Below are 17,325 nucleotides of genomic sequence, written 5' to 3'. Positions count from 1 at the left end.
GTAAATGGAACTGAGAAAATACTGCTACTGACTAAACTAGGAGGGATATTACTGTGGGAACTGAGTTGCACCGTTTCCATGACTCCAGCCTCCACTAGTCCCTGCAAGTCCATAAACGAAAGCTGCATAGAAACTTGAGTGTTTATACTTAAAAAAATAATAATAATAAAGATCAAAAACTATCCCTGGGAAAACTTCTGCCCCCCAAGGTAGTCTCTAAATCCCAAAACTAGCTAAGTTACATACCATCCAGAACAAAGACGCACTGGATCAATGGGGATGGCCACATTTCTTACCCAACAAAAGTCATAATTTTACTTGGTAACCGGTAACAGGCAGAAACCCCACACATAAAGCTGGCCCTGAATCTCACTCTAACACTCAACATGCACCTTTCCCATGGAGCTATCAGGCAAAGAAGACCAGTAGCTTCCAGAGACATGCAGCCTTGCAACTCATTTCAGTGTCTGCCCTTTGATTTTACCATTCACATTAAATGAAAGGTATTTACTACAGATGAAAAATAAGCTTCGTTCAGCTGCCTCTAAACCAATCCCAAAAATAGAGCAATCACTCTGGTACAAATTGGGTCAAATGTATTAAAAAAAAGAAAAAAAAAAAACCCAGCTCCCTCATGGGAGGACCAACATGGCATGGGACCTTGCTTAGAGTCAGAAGGAAATCCACAAAGATCTTCCTTCCCACAGTGGGAAAGGAAGTATTTAAAGAGTCAAGCAGAGTATAAACTCATCTGGCCATGTGACCATCCAAGTGAAAGCAAGACACAAAGTTGAATGCCGTGAGTTTCAGAATATTATGTGAAGAGGTCAAAGAAATATACTTTGGCTTTTAGAAAGGCCCGCCAAATTAACACACTGCCAAATCCCTCTAAAAAAAAAAAAAAAAGTCCAATGCTCAAGAATTGTCAAGAAAGGATCCACTGGAGAGAGGGTGCAAAAGGGAGAGATTAATCCATTTCCTGTATTTTATTTCCTCACTTCTTAGCTGAGAAATCCAAATGGTCTCACAGCGCTTATATCAGTGCCCTGAATTTCCCTGGGAAAAATTCAGAATATTAATTGGCTTACACATGCAGCTACATTAATTATTCCATTGATCTGAATTAATCTGCCTTTCTGAAAGGTATTTATTTTCTAAGTTTGTTTAATCATGTTCTCTTGAGCTACAAAAAGCAACAATCTGGGTCACCATCCATGTCGTTAAATTTGGTAACAAGGCTAACACCATCTGTGGCCTAGACTACGATGATCTATCCCCATTGATGGGAGGCTTTCCACCACTTCTGCTTGTCCTTTAAAACAACCATCTAAAGTCACATGTCTACAAACAAATCAAAAGCTACGTAAAATGTCCAGAGTTACGCAGACGATCTCTGGCATTGTCCAAATATATACTACCAGTGTTTATGTGGTTATCCAACTCCCATTTATAATTGTATTTGCAGCATCAATTCCCAAAATTTTTAGAAAATTCTCTAGATATCAAACTACTAAAGCCCACATACAAATAGACATCACATTACATCTGAAATGTGCCACAACATTTTAAATGTAACATGAAATCCTGTACATAAATCGTTAAGGCTTATTCACAAGAGCATAATTTCACTATCTCCAGAAGCCAGCAGAGCTCTCCCACACAAGGGAGAGCCTAGTGTGTTTGCCTTTACAACACTCGCTCAGTTAGGAACATCCAGCCCTGCTAAAATAGAGCTTCAACATGAGAAGCCAAAAACAAACGGAACCAGCTAAGAGAAGAGAAGAAAAACAATTGAGTTTCCTGTTATCCGACATGGGCTCCCCTTCATCTCCCATTCTGCACGGCTTCTGATTGCAAAGAATCAATCCTTGCAAGAAGGATGCTGCAGCACCAGAAAAATCCTGAAATGGCTTCTGAATCATCAAAGAAAGATTGCAGAATGTCAGAGGTAAAAACGATCCTAGCAATCTTCTTACCCAATCCTCCTAATTGCCAGGTGGCTGCACGGCAATGCAGAAAGGTATGAGAAATGATCCCAAATACAGCTAGTTGACAGGTGAGTGGGACAAGATCTTAGTCCCAGTCTAGTACTCGTTAGTGCTTTTTTTAAAACTATATCAACCTTTCCCAAAGGAAGTTCCATGGATCACTGGTTCCATGATGTTAAACTCTTTTGCAAAAAAAAAAAAAAAAAAAAAAAATGTTTAAAGAATTCACGACTGATTACTTTTAGGGACTAGCTGATTTAAACAAAAGGAAACCTGTTTTTTAACTGCAGAACTTCCCAAAGCTTTTACTAAGCTAACGTGCACTACAAATCTTTAAGAAGGCAGCAAAGTATATGGAAGCATCCTGATTTATTTAACCATACAATCATTTTCTCTTGGGGCATTTCATAGGATGTGGAGTAGAAACTTTAATATTATATCATGTATTCAATAATATCATGTATTGTTCTCCAAATTATGCTCTATGTAGATGTATTAGTTTTGTTATATTCCACTTCTCTAAAAACAGTTCATGTACAAAGTCTACGATAATTCTCTACTTACCAGAACAACTGACCAAAGTACCCACCATTCCCAAGAACACTAGATTTAAAAAAAAGAAGAAAAAGAAAAAGAAAAAAGCTAACATTATCAGGAAAAGAATGGTAGCAAAAACTTATGTGGAGAGAACAGTTATTTTAAAATCTGCTACAAATCTCTTCCATAAAATTCCGTATCTATGAAAGATTCATGACTTTAAATACTTTCATTCAGTATAAATTTGAGAACACAGTTTAAAACAAACAAACAAACAAACAAAAAACCACTGTTGCAAAGCTCCAAGAAACACGACATGCATGGCTGTAAACTTCAACTACCCAGAAGGCCAGCTGCTAGTTTAAGTAGAGAACCAAATGATAGCCATATACCAGGACCAGCAGGAACTCTAAGGACACTTACCAAGTTATGATTTGTTGAATTAGAATCATCTTCAGGGAATGGGATGTAAATAGCTAAGGCCACACAATTGGCAAAAATAGCCAATAATATAAATATGTCAAATGGTCTGAAAAAATGTGTTAAGGTATATATGTGTTATGGAAACATAAACCATGTCCCTCATCACACTCCCAATCACACCACTTTCCAAGCACCTTTAAAATGAAAATGATATACACAAATCCTATTTCGGCTGACTGCTGTGACTGCTAGGTTTTCGGCAGAAGTAATCATTGGTGGTCATCTCACAGTGGAGCCTCCTATCAAATGACCTCTCCGTGTCCTTTTCTTCTGTTGCAAGGATCATGTTACACTCATTCTTCTCCTGCACACTGTATGCTAAAACCTAAAAGTACATCCAATTAGGGCACTGTGTGAACCAGGTTTCTGCTTCTTACAGGTTTAAAAGCAACAAGAGCCTTACTAAGTTCCCGGCTGTGGCAGACACAGAGAAATCATGGGATAAATGTCTTCCGCAGATCCTAGCCTCCATGTGTTACAGCCATTTTCTCAGGGGCTATTTATTTTTGGCAGGGTTGGCCTAAATCGCCTGTCTGGATTGGGCCAGGCCAAGCCACCAGGACCTTCTCCATTCTACCTGTGACTTTCTCATGGCATATTCCAATACCTCAGATGTGATCAGCAGTGAGCCAGGCTTCAGCTCCCGCCTCTGCTTTCTCTGCTAGAGGAATCGATGGCTATAACTGTTTCAGATTAGAGCTGGACTGGAGCTTAGTTTATCATATGCTGTTACTGTGCTCAATTTGTAAACAAATTAAATTAAAAAGCCATAAGAAATCAGCCCCAGACACATTCAAAGTAGGCTTTAACATTTCTCAATCTTGGTGGTCTGTCTGGAAGAATCACTTTGAGATCAGCCTTCAAGAGATACTTGCCTAAACATTCTGGTGTTATTAAGAGACACTGTCAAAACTGGCAATACAAAATTTGACGTCTGCCAAAATGACTGTTTTTCTTCTTTGGGTTTTCATCCTTTCCAAATGCAAGGTTTCGTGAGCACCAGCCTCACCTGCAATGCCTGGGTGTGATTTTACCACAGTGCTTCGCCTCTACACTCACCCACAAGAAGCAAGGCCACGGTTTAACTAAGTACTTCAAGGTACTTAAAACTGGAGGATACAAACAGACTATTCTCCATTCACCCTGACATACTTCTGGGAAATCCAAAAATGCCACAGGAAACAAATGCTCTTTACCTCTCTACAAATATCTTTTTTTTTTTTTTTTTGAGATGGGGTCTCACTGTCACCAAGGCTGGAGTGCACCGGCACAATCTCAGCTTGCTGAAACCTCTGCCTCCCAGGCTCAAGCCATCCTCCCACCTCAGCCTCCCAAGTAGCTGGAACTACAGGCATGTGCCACCATGCTGGATTTTTTTTTTTTTTTTTTAGTAGAGACAGGGGTTTTGCCATGTTGCCCAGGCTGGTCTTGAACTCCTGGACTCAAGCAATCTGCTTACTCCTGGACTCCAGCAATCTGCTCACCTCTGCCTCCCAAAGTGTTGGAATGACAGGCGTGAGCCACCATGCCCGGCCTCTGGAGAGATCTTGAGTTTCATAAAACCTTCATCTTCGAAGAGCTTTCATAACTCATCAAAAAAAGGCAATGAATAACATTATTCCCTGACTAATTTTGATGGGTTCATTTTTTTAAGCCAGTCAGCTTTAATTCACATTGTTTCTCTTAACTCATCTAATATTATAAAATCTTTTTCACCCAGGGATCCAACTTTCAGACAGACCACCGTAAGACTTCAGAATTCCCTTTCCATTTTTCCTTTTCGCAGGTCCCCACTGAAATCTAAAGTCAAGGGCCCCAATGTTGTTCTCTATAGAAACACAATAGTCTCTTCCCTCCCTCTTTCTTCCATTCTTCCTTTTCAATTTCCCAATACCTAAGTAATAGGTATTCTTCCTTTTCAATTTCCCATTACCCAAATGATAAACCAGCACATCTGAGAAATACTAACACTGTTTAGGGAGACTAAATATAAGTTGTATTTTTTTCTTTATGCTGGTCCAGTTTTAGTCTCTAGGTGCAAGTGGATACCATCTCACCGCCATCAGATATTCACAAGTGAAGCAGAACAAAGCAATAGAGAAATAGATGGGTCTGATCCCAACAATTCCTTCTGATAAGGAGAACATCCCTCACTCCTCCAGGGGGCAGGACACTCTGTCATGCCTGTGTGTAAAAACAAACGACCCTTGCTCTCCCACTGGGACGGGGCCTGACAGAGCCGCCCTGGATGGAAAGGATTCCTATAGCCTGCTCCCTGAATTAGAAGGAAACTATCATTAAAAAAAAATATATATATATATATATATATATATATATCACTTAAGGATCTATCTATTTTACAAACTGTCCCATTTGTAAACAGACTCTCCCTGAATTGGCAGCCACATCCCCTAATTCCTGTACACATGTGTCTGGCAACTGGGAAAGGGAGACAGCAGTGTGATCCAGGAATTCACTCTGTATGCAAAAATTGCTATGTACACATTACTGTGCACAAAGAGAAACAGCATTAGGCCTCCCACCTACTCCACACAAAAGTAGTGACCCCACAAAGAGGTCTCTGCTTCCTCAGAGTCATGTCAAGACAATCCGAGGAGGAGGAGATATTCCTGGCAAGGTACAGCCATTGTCATGACTCTAGCAATGCCACTGGCCGACATGCTGGCTTACCGAGCTCCCTCCTCATTCTCAGACTAGAGAACTTCAAGAGAAAATGCACACACACAACCCCAGTTATGTGAGAGACACCATAACTCACTTTAGAGAAGGGACATCTGTTGCAAAATGAAAAAGCACACGAGAACCCCTCAAATCCTACCCTAGCATTTGACTACTCTCTCCAGAATCTTTCTAGACAGTTACCTCATTTTAACTCCTGCCCATTAGCAGAGAAAATAGCCAACTAAAGACAGAGGGCATGCAAATAGCTGCCGAGCTGGATCCTCAAATTATAAGGGGATTTCAGCTCCACTTTCTAGATGGCTGCCAACATGCTCCCCTTTTGGCGTGGCCCCTGCATCCTTCTAGGCCTGGTGGTGGGAATTCCTATATTGACACCCCTTCCTGTAGTTACGAACTGCTCTAAGGCCCCTGTAAGTTCCAAACACACTTCTGGGGAAAGGAAATGCTTTATTTTACCCAGACCAATGAATCATCTGCCTAATTAAAAAGCCATTTGCTCAGAAAGAAGGCCTCAGTCAACCTTCTCTAAAGAGTGGCAGTAACTGGAGGTTGGCCTCCAGATTTAGGGAAGGGGTTAAGCAGGCTGAAGCACAATCGTTTTCCAAGATCTGGGACATGACAGCCATTCTGGGGCATTTGGAGTTCAATTTTAAAAATACAAAGGAGACACCCAGAAATGTAACTCCAGTCCAAGGACATAGACAGAATTTTTTATAAAGACAGCAACTGCAAATTCCTCCACTGAGAGGGCTGTTCTATAACTCATAAGGGCTCAGGAGGAAGAGGCACACATGAACCTCTCCCTTCACTGGCTCCCTCACGCTCATGCTCCAAATGTTTCTTTGGAACTTGTCAAAAGGAAATTCCAGGAAGTTATAGCATTGATCAGAAAAAAAAAATCAAAAGTAATCTCTCCCTAGGAAGCATGTGCTCATATCTGTAGCTACCTGAATAATTAGAATCACCAAATGTCAGACTAGAAGCAACCTTAGCATTAACTGTAGTTGCAGAAGCAAATTTCAAACATCAGAATGAGAAGATTCTACTAAAGGTCAAAAATGTATTCCCTTCAAGTAGAGTCTCATACAGTTTTTTTTTCTAATGTGTATACCTTGTTTGCAATAGGTTCAATGCATGCTATTGCCCAAAACAACACTGAATTTAAAACTAACCATCTAATGTCCAATGACCAAAAGTTGGTTTCACATTTTAATTATCTACCACTGCGAAGTTTCAGGCTGTCACTCCCTCCCCCCACTGCTACTACTATACACACACCCAGACAGTGGGCTAAATATACCCATACAGCCACCCCTCTGCAACCCGAGGAGACAGGAAGGTATATACAATGAAACCCCTTATATACAACTTCTGTTACTCGCATTCCAGACTGCTACAGCTTTGTGTCACTTCAGAAAGCAAATCCTTTTAAAAAACAGATGGTAAAAGAGAAAATGAGAAAGACTTCCCCCAAAAAAAGGATACTTCCATTCCACTATACTAATGCAGGCTCTTCGGATGGGGTTATTGAGTGATAAACAGAAAAGGGCGCGGGCAGGTCGGCTGTTGGACGAGTTACCCTGTTTTTTGCTCTTGGCGTATTGCTGACGTTTTCTTTGGGAGAGAGATCCTACAGGTCGGGGTGCAGAGGTGCTCATAGTTTGGGCAGCCTTGGCCTGTCTAGCAGCATCGATTGCAGCTTGCCAAGACAGGACAGTTTGCTTGGAGCTATTCGGCTGAGAAGTTGGTCCTTCACCAGAAAGAGGGAGTCTGGTGCCTCTTGCATAGTTTGCCTCTGGGGAGAAGGAGAAAAACAAAGATTTTTTTTTAAATGAGGATCCAATGTGTAGGAGAAAAAAAAAAAAATCAAAGGTTGTCTCCCATCAATAACAGGGAAATTATTCATTCCTATATTTCCATTTTGAATCTCTTGTCCTATTTTTCACAAGCTGGGGTTTAGTCAACTAGAGAGGCAAGAAAAGTCCACGAGCTCTGGTCTCAGTGTCAATCACACAGGATCACGGCTGCATCACACCCAGTGGGGTTAGTTCTCCTTCACATCATGTCTTCACAAAGGGTCTTTTAGTGCATTTCTTCTGACAAAACTGAGGTCATTCCCGCATTTAATCCACATCTCTGATTTGTAAAACCCATCTATGTCTAATGAGTTAACAGATACATACAACAGCTTTTCTCTAACGTAACTACCACATTCACCAAGAAAAAAAAAAGGCAGTACCAATAATTCAATAGTCTTAATCATTTTCAGAGTGTTACTCCAACATCTTTCCACAGCCACAAATGCATTTTTCTTTTTCAGTACGGAAAAGAAATCTTCCATAGGAACCCAGGCAATACCAAAAACCCCATAACAAATATCTAGATTATGCACTGACACTTCCTGCAAATGAAAATTCATGATGCTTGGGACTCATTTCCTCCACAGGCTTCCGAAAACAGAAAACATCTTTAGGGCTTTTTTGCATTTTAAATTGCAGCAGCATCAGCCAAGCCAGCATCCAGAGAGACAGACAAGGCAGTCAGCCTGCACCTCTACACCTAGGATAGACTGACTAGATTATGCCAGGGGCCTCCAGGCCTAAGAGGGAATTATCTCCGTGTAGGTTGGCATCCAGGTGTACACAAGGCAGAAACCCAAGGAGGCTCCCTATGCGAAGCCCCCGCCAGCTTTGGGTCAGGCCACCTCCCAGGCAGATCTCCCAGGCACCTGCCGCCTTCCGCCACAGTCTCCTCACTGAAGCAGAAGTCAAAGTGAGAGAGATGGCAGAAAGGTAGAGGGATGGGCGTTTGTAAAGCCAATTATTGCTAAGTAAAGAGTCAAAGCAAGCATGGGTCTGAAAGCCTGAGAAGGGGCCAAAGCGGGCGAGCAGCGGGCAATCGGAACGGGGATTGTCAAGCTTCTCCCCAGGGGGGTTGGGGGGCACTGGCGGTCTCCAAAGGGGAGGGCTGGCCAAGAGCTGCTCCATCCTCCCTCGACCCAGCTCGGCCGGCGTGGAAGCTGCACGTGGTGCCCGGGCCAGAGCTGGGGAGGGGAGCCCCACAGCGGCAGCGGCTCCCCGGGCATTGCTAGGTTACCGACGTGTGCACAGCCGGCGACGGGAGCGGGAACGCACGCTCCACCCGAGCCCCTTCCCCCGACACCGAGGCCGGGCCTCCCCCGCGAGGGGAGGGATGTGCTTCACCCACCGGCACGGAGGGCGAAACCGGGCAATCCTAGAATTTTCCGGATGCCACCAGGGACCTTCTTCCTAGTCAACGAGGGGGCGGGGGAGGAGTGGAAGGCGAGAAGAGGCTGGCAAGGGGGCTCCGGCTGAAGACTTGCGGCCCCCCTGCCATCGCTCGGGGGCGTTGAAGGAAAGTTGAGCCCGAGGACACTGTACCCGAATCACCCCGACTCGCTGCCCCTCCGGCTGCACCGCGCTCCACACACTCCACGGCCGCCCCCACCCCACAAATGCAGAATTAACTCTGACATTCAGGGCCTGGAGGGGAGCGCGGAGTGGCTGTCACGCATGTCCCCTCTCTGTGTAGACGACACCGAGCTGGCAGCACCCTCTCCAACCCCTTCAACCCACCCAGCGCCGCGGGGAAGGGGGAGGGGGCTGGAGGACTATGACAGGATCGGATTTGGCAGCGGGTGCCCGGGCTCTGGCTGCTCACCGTTCGCGTGGTCCGCTTGCTGCTGCCGTTGATGCTGCATTTTTTTCATCATCATCATCATCATCATCCACGAACATTTATTGAGCGACTACTGTGTGCAGGGCACTGTGCTGGGCTTTGGGGTGGGGGCGGAATGGGGAAGGGGATCACCAATAGGTAGGAGCCGCGGTCCCTGCCCTTATTCTTGCTTCAGCAGGGGGTGGGGAGGGACGGGGACAAATAACAGAAAATAAGGATAATTGATTTAAAAAAAAAACCGCTCGCCGCCCAAGCTCTCTCTTTTTCAAAAATGGAGCAAAATAAACTTTTTAAAAAAATAAAATCCGATGTATATATTATCTTAATAATATATACATGTAATTTTTTGCTGCAAAGGAGAACTGGCTTGTCCCCTCCTCTAGCGGAGAGACGCCGCGGTGATGCCGGCCCGGCCGCCGGGGCCGCTCGGCGCGCCCCCCATGCCCGCCCGTCCGCCCGCCCGCCCGCCGCGGTGCCCGGTGCCCGCCGCCGCCGCCCGCGCCGCCGCTGGCTCGGGACCGCGGGCAGCCGGAGCTCACATCCGGGGACGGAGGCGCTCGCCCGCCCGCTCGCTCCGCGCCCGCCGCGCCGCGCCGCACGCCGGCTTCGCCCTGGCGACGCTGCGCGCCCGCCGCCGTCCCCCGCCCCCCGCCCGCCCCGAGCCGCCCACGGCCCGCGCCGCGCCCCGGCGGGTCGGCAGCCCGGCGCGTGGTTCTGCCCGGCACCGCCTGCGCGCTCGGGGTGGCCGCCGCGTGGGACTCGGGGTGCCGCCACCCCGGCCTGGTCCGGCTGACCTGCGGGCTCCAAAGGGTTAAGCGCGCTCCAGCCGCGGGCTGCCCGGTTAACCCCCTCCGCGCCGCACGGTGCGCTCTCCCCTCGGGACCCGGAGGAGGCGGGCGGCGCCAGTGGCTCGCGAGGCGCTGGGGTGCGGATGAACCGCTCCTCCCCGCGCATTTCTGGGCTGGGGGAAAAGCTCGGGCTCCAGCGCCCGCCCTGACTCCGCGCCGGCCTCCCTCTGAGCACACCTGGAGGAGGCCCCGCCCCCTGGGAGCACAGGTGCTAGCGGGCGGTAGGGGCTGCGGTCTCCGAGCGCACCCTCGTCACGGCTCGGTCGGGCTCCCTGGCTGCTCCGGAGCGGGGCAGGCGCCCCCTCCTTTCCTCGGGCCCTTTCTGGAATCGGGGGGATGGGGTAGCCCGGCTCTGTAGAGAGCACTCACTGCCCCAGGTAACTGCCTGCGGCTGGAACCGCGAATCCAGGGCGCCCCCCATCTTCTCCGCTGCCCTGCGCCTGGCCTGGCGTCGCGGAGGGCAGCGGGGATGGGGGGCAATATCTCCCCCCACCCCAACCCGCCCCCATGTGTGTTTGGAGGCAGGTACAGGAAAGTCAAAGCCAAGGTCTTTCAAACCGCTTGTGTTGCTGAAGGAAATAGACGGTGCTGCTGAAACTTGCCTCCAGTCTGGGGAGCTGAAGGGAATAGTTTGTTTTTTGATACCTTCGCTGGCTCGGATTTAGGGTGGGGGAGGTTTGCAAACGGCAGCTCCTGTCTAGAGGGGAAATACTTTATCTAGTGGATGACTGATATTTTTCATTTAGCTTTGTGCTGGGTGTTAGGAGAAGGGTGTCTGCTTTGTTACTTCACAGGATTCGATTTATTTGCTTTTGTTCCGATCTGCATGTTCCTACGGCGTTTTAGAACGTTTCAGAACAGTGACTTTAAAGCAAAAATAAAGTAAAAACTCAGCGTGAATTAAGAAAAATAAGTGTTTATGGGAAGGTGCTCCTTACCCAAAGGACACACTAGTCATCCTCAATTGTTGGGGGGCACCTGGGCAGAGAGACTGGGGACCAGATAGAAGACTCTCCAGGGGCCTTCCTGAGGGGGTGTCTGGTCCGTGAGGTGAAAACAACCAGGCTCTTGTCCTTTTTTGTGCTTTGTTTTTGGAGACTGGCGAGGCGAGAAATCGCCCTATGGTCTAATAACAATATAAAGCTGGCCTGGGCCACCTCTCCTATGGCTGCTTCTGATCCAAAATCTTAAGGGATAGAAGACGGTTCCCTCCAAAGAAACTGCCCATCCAAGGAGCATGTATGAAATTCACAAGTACATATGTCACTTTCAGAAGTCTTAGTCTAAAGCCTTGCCTCTTGAGGCCTTTTCTACAAAATCCCGTGAGCAAGTTTGTTTTATGATACCTTCACTGGCTCGGATTTAGGGTGGGGGAGATTTGCAAAGAGCAGCTCCTGTCTAGAGGGAAAAATACTGTATGTAGTGGATGACTGAGCCGAACCGTATTTGCTCATGGTTCAGTTCAGTGCAGCCAGCACTCATAAGGCACCAGTTAAGACTAAGGGTCTGGTCTAGATGTCAGGACAAATCTGTGGCACAGTTCCTTCCTCAAGGACAATCTAATGACAGAAGAAAAGTGTGTATTTTTTTTTGGTTTTTTTTTTGAGACAGAGTCTTGCTCACTCTGTTGTCCATGCTAGAATGCAGTGATGCAATCTCGGCTCACTGTAACCTCCGCCTCTTGAGTTCAAGAGAGATTCTCCTGCCTCAGCCTCCTGAGTAGCTGGGACTACAGGCATGCGCCACCACTCTCGGCTAATCTTCGTATTTTTAGTAGAGACGGGGTTTCACCATGTTGGCCAGGCTGGTATTGAACTCCTGACCTCAGGTGATATGCCTGTCTCGGCCTCCCAAAGTGCTGGGATTACAGCCGTGAGCCACTGCACGCCTGGCTGTGTATACTTCTTTCATGCCATGCAAACATAACAGCTATAACAAGTATGAAAAAGCACTATACAAGCATCAGACAGATTAATTGTAACTGAGGGAACTGAGACATTTTCACAGACGAGAGGGCATTTGAACTGATTCTTAGAAACTGTCCGGGAGAAAGAGGGATGAATAGGTGGCATACAGGGAATTTTAGGGCAGTGAAGCTATTCTTTATGATACTGCCATGATGGATATAGGACATTATGCATTTGTCAAAAACCCATTGAACTGTACACCACAAAGCATAAACCCTAATGCAAACTATAGACTTTTGTTAATAGTAGTACCACAATATTGGTTCATCAATTATAACACTGGGGTGTACCAGTGTTATAACTGTGTATATCGTGTAGCCCACCAGTGCAAGATGTTAATAGGAGAAACTGTTGGGGGAGGGAATATATGGGAATTCTGTCCTTGCTGCAAAATTTTTCTGTAAACCTAAAACTGCTCTTAAAAAAATAAAGTCTATTAAAAACAGGTGACTACTTTTACAGGGCATACATGATGTATGAGGAATGAGCTTTGGGGGTAAGAGCAAAGGCACAGGGGAGATGACCAGGAGCACAGTGTGGTTGAGGTGAAGACCACCTGGGCTAGAGGAGGAGGAGGCTGGAAAGGCCAACCCAGATCTGTGGAGGAAGGCTGGCTGGCTAAGAAGAGGAGATTCAATTTCTTGGCAGTGAGAGCCAGTGAAGGTGTTTTAGCTCAAAAGTGACATGATTAAATTGTGGTTTGGGTCTCCAGGTTTTATGCGTTAGATCTTAACAAATTTATAGTATTGCAGGAGGGTGTTGGGTTTTTTAATTATTTTTAGAAACAGGGTCTCACTGTGTTGCCCAGATTGGAGTGCAGTGGTGTGATCATAGTTAACTGTAACCTGCAAGCCCTGGCTTCAAGCAGTTCTCCTGCCTCAGCCTCCCAGCGTGCTGGGATTATGGGCATGAGCCACTGCTCAGCCTTGAATTGGCGTTTCTGACATTCCATCCCAGTTTCTGAATGAGTCCCATCTTGGCGATGTCTCCAGCAAGCCTTTTTTTTGTTTTTTTTTTGAGGGCCTTGATTCAGCACAGCTCTGGATGCATTGGCCCACTGGGTAATTTAAATATTTCTATCCCCATGATAATGCAAACTACTGAATAAATAAATAATAAGATTTTTTAAAGGCTTCCTGTGTGCCGGTTTCTAGGGTAGGCACTTTATATGTACTAACTCATTTAATTCTCATAACAAGCCTGTGAGGTACTATAAAACCCTCATTTTGGCCAGGCACAGTGGCTCATACTTATAATCCCAGCACTTTGGGAGGCCAAGGCAGGCTCGAGTCCATGAGTTTGAGACCAGCCTGGCCAACATGGTGAAACCCGTCTCTACTAAAATTACAAAAATTAGCCAGGGGTGGTGGCATGTGCCTTAAGTCCCAGCTACTTGGGTGACTGAGGCAGGAGAATCGCTTGAACCTGGGAGGCAGAGGTTGCAGTGAGCAAGATCGTAAACTGCACTCCAGCTTGGGCAATAGAGCAAGACTCTTAAAAAAAAAAAAAAAAACCTTATTTTACAGACAACAAAACCAAGGCACTGAGGAGTTAAGTAGCTTGCCCAAAACCACACACAATTACTTAGTGGCTGAGCCAACAAGACATGAGGAAAGGTTAAAACAAAAGATTTCAGCTCTAAGTCAGCTACATGTGCTACAACCCAGTTAATGCTGCTAACACACTATTGTGGGGTCTTAATCTCCATGACCTTATTTATAAAGCACTCCCACTTGAAGGCACTGAGCTGGCATGCCAGACATGGTTACCTGCGTGCACTGCATTTCAAAATACCTTGCTGATGGCCCAATCCAGAACCTCACCATCTCACACCCCAGGTCATGCACAAGATGCCCATTCTCCATTTTTCCTCCCACAAATAATCCATCTTGTTCAAAACACACCATGTCCCTTCCCTAACCAAAATATGTTTGCTTCCTCCTTCCTTCCACATTCAACCTAAACTCCTCTGACTAGCGTTCAACCTTATCATCTCGCACCATTCACTTTCAACTGTGGTCTGCAGTCTCCTCATTAGACTGTGAACATGCTGTGCTCATTTCTGACTCTCTGCTTTGGTTCCTGTTTATTCGCTGACCTGGAATCCCTACCTTGCTGACTTGCTGACCTCTCACTAACCCCTCTCCATTGAACAAGCCTCAGTCAAGTCTCTGCCTCCTCCAGAGGCCTTCTCTGATCGCTCCTGCTGCTATGGACACTGGTGTGCCCCCACCCCTACCTCCCCTTCCCTAAAGGCCTGCAGCACCTGGCTTTCCCTTTGATGACATACATTCTTGTGTCTTGTGTGATTGCTTCTTGGCTATAAATCCTGTCTCTCCAACCGCAGTGTGGGTCCTTAAGCAAGGATCACCTCCTTAACCCCCTCCCCCCGCTGCTAAGTGTTATGCTCACAGTGGGCACTAAATACTCTGATTAATCTGCACAGGATCATAAAAGCCCATATAGATCACCAGAAATTGTCAGCTGAAATTTACAAAAATCCCATAAAGTTTATGGTAGCACACTTGGCCCTGAGATGGTAAAAATATAAAACAGAGGGACAATCGGGTCTTTGGCACACCAGGAATTCTAATTAAGGAAGATAAACAGATCCCGAAGGGTATATGCAGAACATATCCTTAAACAAACTGAGAAGTTGGGTTTGAATGAGTTCCTCCATCCACAGGTCCTGGTGCTAAGAGGGGATAGCCTTGACCCACTAACCACCAGAACAGGAGGATTAAGTGGGTGGGGACATGTGTTCCAAGTAGAGGAATGGCATGCACAAAGTCAGGCTGAGAATTCCAGAGTATGTGCAGAAATTAATAAGTAGATGGTTAGGCTGGGACCTAGGGGACTTAGGAGATAGTGGTGGTAAGGAAGGTTGCAAAGGCAGCACAGAGTGGCTGGTGTCAGGACCCTAGTGTCTGGCTCAGCAGTCTAGGTGTTACCCTACACCAGCAGTTCTGATTTTTTTTAAATCTCAGGACCTCTCTAGACTCCTAACAAAGAGCTTTTCGTTTCTGTTTTTGTTTTTCAGAGACAGGGTCTCACTCTCACCCAGGCTGCAGTGTAGTGGCACAATCACAGCTCACTGCAACCTTTTTAAAAAATTTTTTGTAGAGATGGGGTCTCACTTTGTCAAATCATTCTCCTGCCTCAGCCTCCCAAAGTGCTGGGATTACAGGGATGAGCCACTGCACCCGGCTTAGAACATTTTTTAAATCATTTATAATTCACTTGAAAATAGTTACCAGCCCATTGCGTGTTCTAACATACTTTTGAAAATGAAAAGTAACTGTTTTCCAGAACAAAATGGTGAGAAGAGTGGTGTTCTCATTGTTTGCAAATCTCTTTACTCTCTGGCTGAAGACAGCTGGATTCTGCTTTGTGCTCCTGCATTCAATCAGTAGTGATAGAATGTTTGGACTGAAGTACATGAAGAGTATTCAGCCTCACACAGGTATATAGTTGGAAAAAGGAGGACAGTTTTAATCGCCTTTTCAGATAATCGTGGGTATTATTCTTTGCCATGAGGCCAAAACTTGACTTGTAAAAGTTAGTTGACATGTGTAATTTCAAACCATGTCAGTGAAACTTTTTACAATGTTACATTAAATTCTATCAGTCTGTTTCACAGTTTGAATGGATCTTTTACCCATGCATGATTTGGTAACATTATGCATTGGTCATCTGGCAAATCCTGGTTCACTGAGTTACACAGGTTTTCCAAATGTTGACACATTTCATTATACCATATCAAAAAGCCACATTCATTGTTATCACCACCAATCTCGTCAGAAAGTCTTTAAGTATTGGGAAACTGTCAAGCTCTCTGTGGTAGACAGAAGTTTTTCAAAACTCTAATTTTCACTTGAAAGCTGAAATCTTGTAATTAGCACAAACACTGTCAAGATTTTCTTTAAGGTAACAGGCTTACTTCATTCATTTTCAAGAAAATAACTGCCAAATACTTAGGTCTGAATAAACATAGTTTTTCAGTAAAAATGGTGTTCCACGAAAAAGTAAGCCATCCAGCCTCCTACCTCAAACCATCACACAAGCGAGGCAGTCATATACAGCAGAAATGCTTTATGCATTTGTCCTAATTTGTTACTCAGAATATTAAAAAGACATCTACCCAAGGATTAAGATTTAATAAAGTTAATTATTTTTACTGCTTCACCAAGGAGATTATTAAGTAAAACTGGCTTTTTTTTTTTTTTTTTTTTTTTTTTTTTTTTTACTGTGAGTGCATGACAGAGAAAAAGGCAGCATCCACCAGCACACTTTGGTGTCACTGCCCTGATTCATGCTAAGACACCAGCAGTTTTAAACACTGTTGATTTTGTACCATCAGTGCAATGTCAACACATTAGGGAAGACAAATAAATCTTAATGTTACCATGAAAATAGTCTTGACCTCAAAGAAAGGGCCTTTTGGTCCCCCAGGTAGGGTTACCAGATAAAATACAGGACACCCAAATGTTGCATGGGGCATACTTACACTAAAAAAAAAAAAAAAAAAGCTGTTTGTTTGAAACTCAACTCAAATTTCCTTGGGCTTTCTCTATTTTTATTTGCCACAATTGGCCACCTTACCTCCGGGGGATCATAGACCACACTTTGAAAACAGCTGCTCAGGCTGCTTTGGGTCATTTTTGAGCAGAGAAATGGTATCAGTTGTACTTCATGAAAATAGCTCTAACCTTAGTGGGCAAGGTAGATCAGAGGGTGAAAAGATTTGTAGAGTACAGAAAGGCCTGATGGGTCCATTCAGAAGATGTCACTTTTTGTCTTAATCAATACAAGATTTGTTGATGAATTTCTTTAGTTATTCTGAAGGGCAGCGCTACTCTGAGATTGGGCAGGGAAAACAGGAAGCTAGCAGAGGGCAGCTCCCTGTCTAGTGAGGTCCCCTACCCCATGGTGCTAACTCGCTACTCTCCCCATCCACTGCCATCCCCCACCACCGTCAGGACTTCTCCATTACAACTGACTTAGGCCTCACCCAGCAAAATTTAAAATCCTTTCTTCCTGCTTCGGCCTCATTGCATAGAGTCCAGCTGGTCTTTATCCTCCATCAAGTGACTGTTCACT

The 17,325-nt window shown here is 45.5% G+C and overlaps 2 protein-coding genes across 16 annotated transcripts in view; one reads left to right on the top strand and one right to left on the bottom strand.

The window, feature by feature from the left end:
• Positions 1 to 10,018, bottom strand: part of CACNA1D (calcium voltage-gated channel subunit alpha1 D) — a 329,318-nt gene extending 319,300 nt beyond the window's left edge. For 10 of the 15 annotated variants that reach the window (XM_050781047.1, XM_050781054.1, XM_050781050.1 and 7 more), the window contains exons 1-3: positions 9,393 to 9,812; positions 7,197 to 7,506; positions 2,949 to 3,054 (exon numbers count right to left, since the gene is read on the bottom strand). In XM_050781047.1, coding sequence (XP_050637004.1) covers positions 2,949 to 3,054; positions 7,197 to 7,506; positions 9,393 to 9,459 — 483 coding nt within the window. In that variant the 5' untranslated portion in view covers positions 9,460 to 9,812. Of the gene's footprint in view, positions 1 to 2,948; positions 3,055 to 7,196; positions 7,507 to 9,392 lie in introns of all 15 variants that reach the window. The other 5 variants (XM_050781055.1, XM_050781057.1, XM_050781052.1 and 2 more) reach the window with 3 other exon arrangements.
• The window catches only part of TKT (transketolase), a 643,634-nt gene that overhangs the window by 380,183 nt on the left and 246,126 nt on the right, over positions 1 to 17,325 (top strand). The gene's annotated exons all lie outside the window — the stretch shown is intronic.

This window comes from Macaca thibetana, chromosome 2 (genome assembly GCF_024542745.1).
Source record: "Macaca thibetana thibetana isolate TM-01 chromosome 2, ASM2454274v1, whole genome shotgun sequence".
NCBI classification, from domain to species: domain Eukaryota; kingdom Metazoa; phylum Chordata; class Mammalia; order Primates; family Cercopithecidae; genus Macaca; species Macaca thibetana.
The sequence above is the reverse complement of the archived record's forward strand: the minus strand, read 5'-3'. Positions and strand labels throughout refer to the sequence as shown.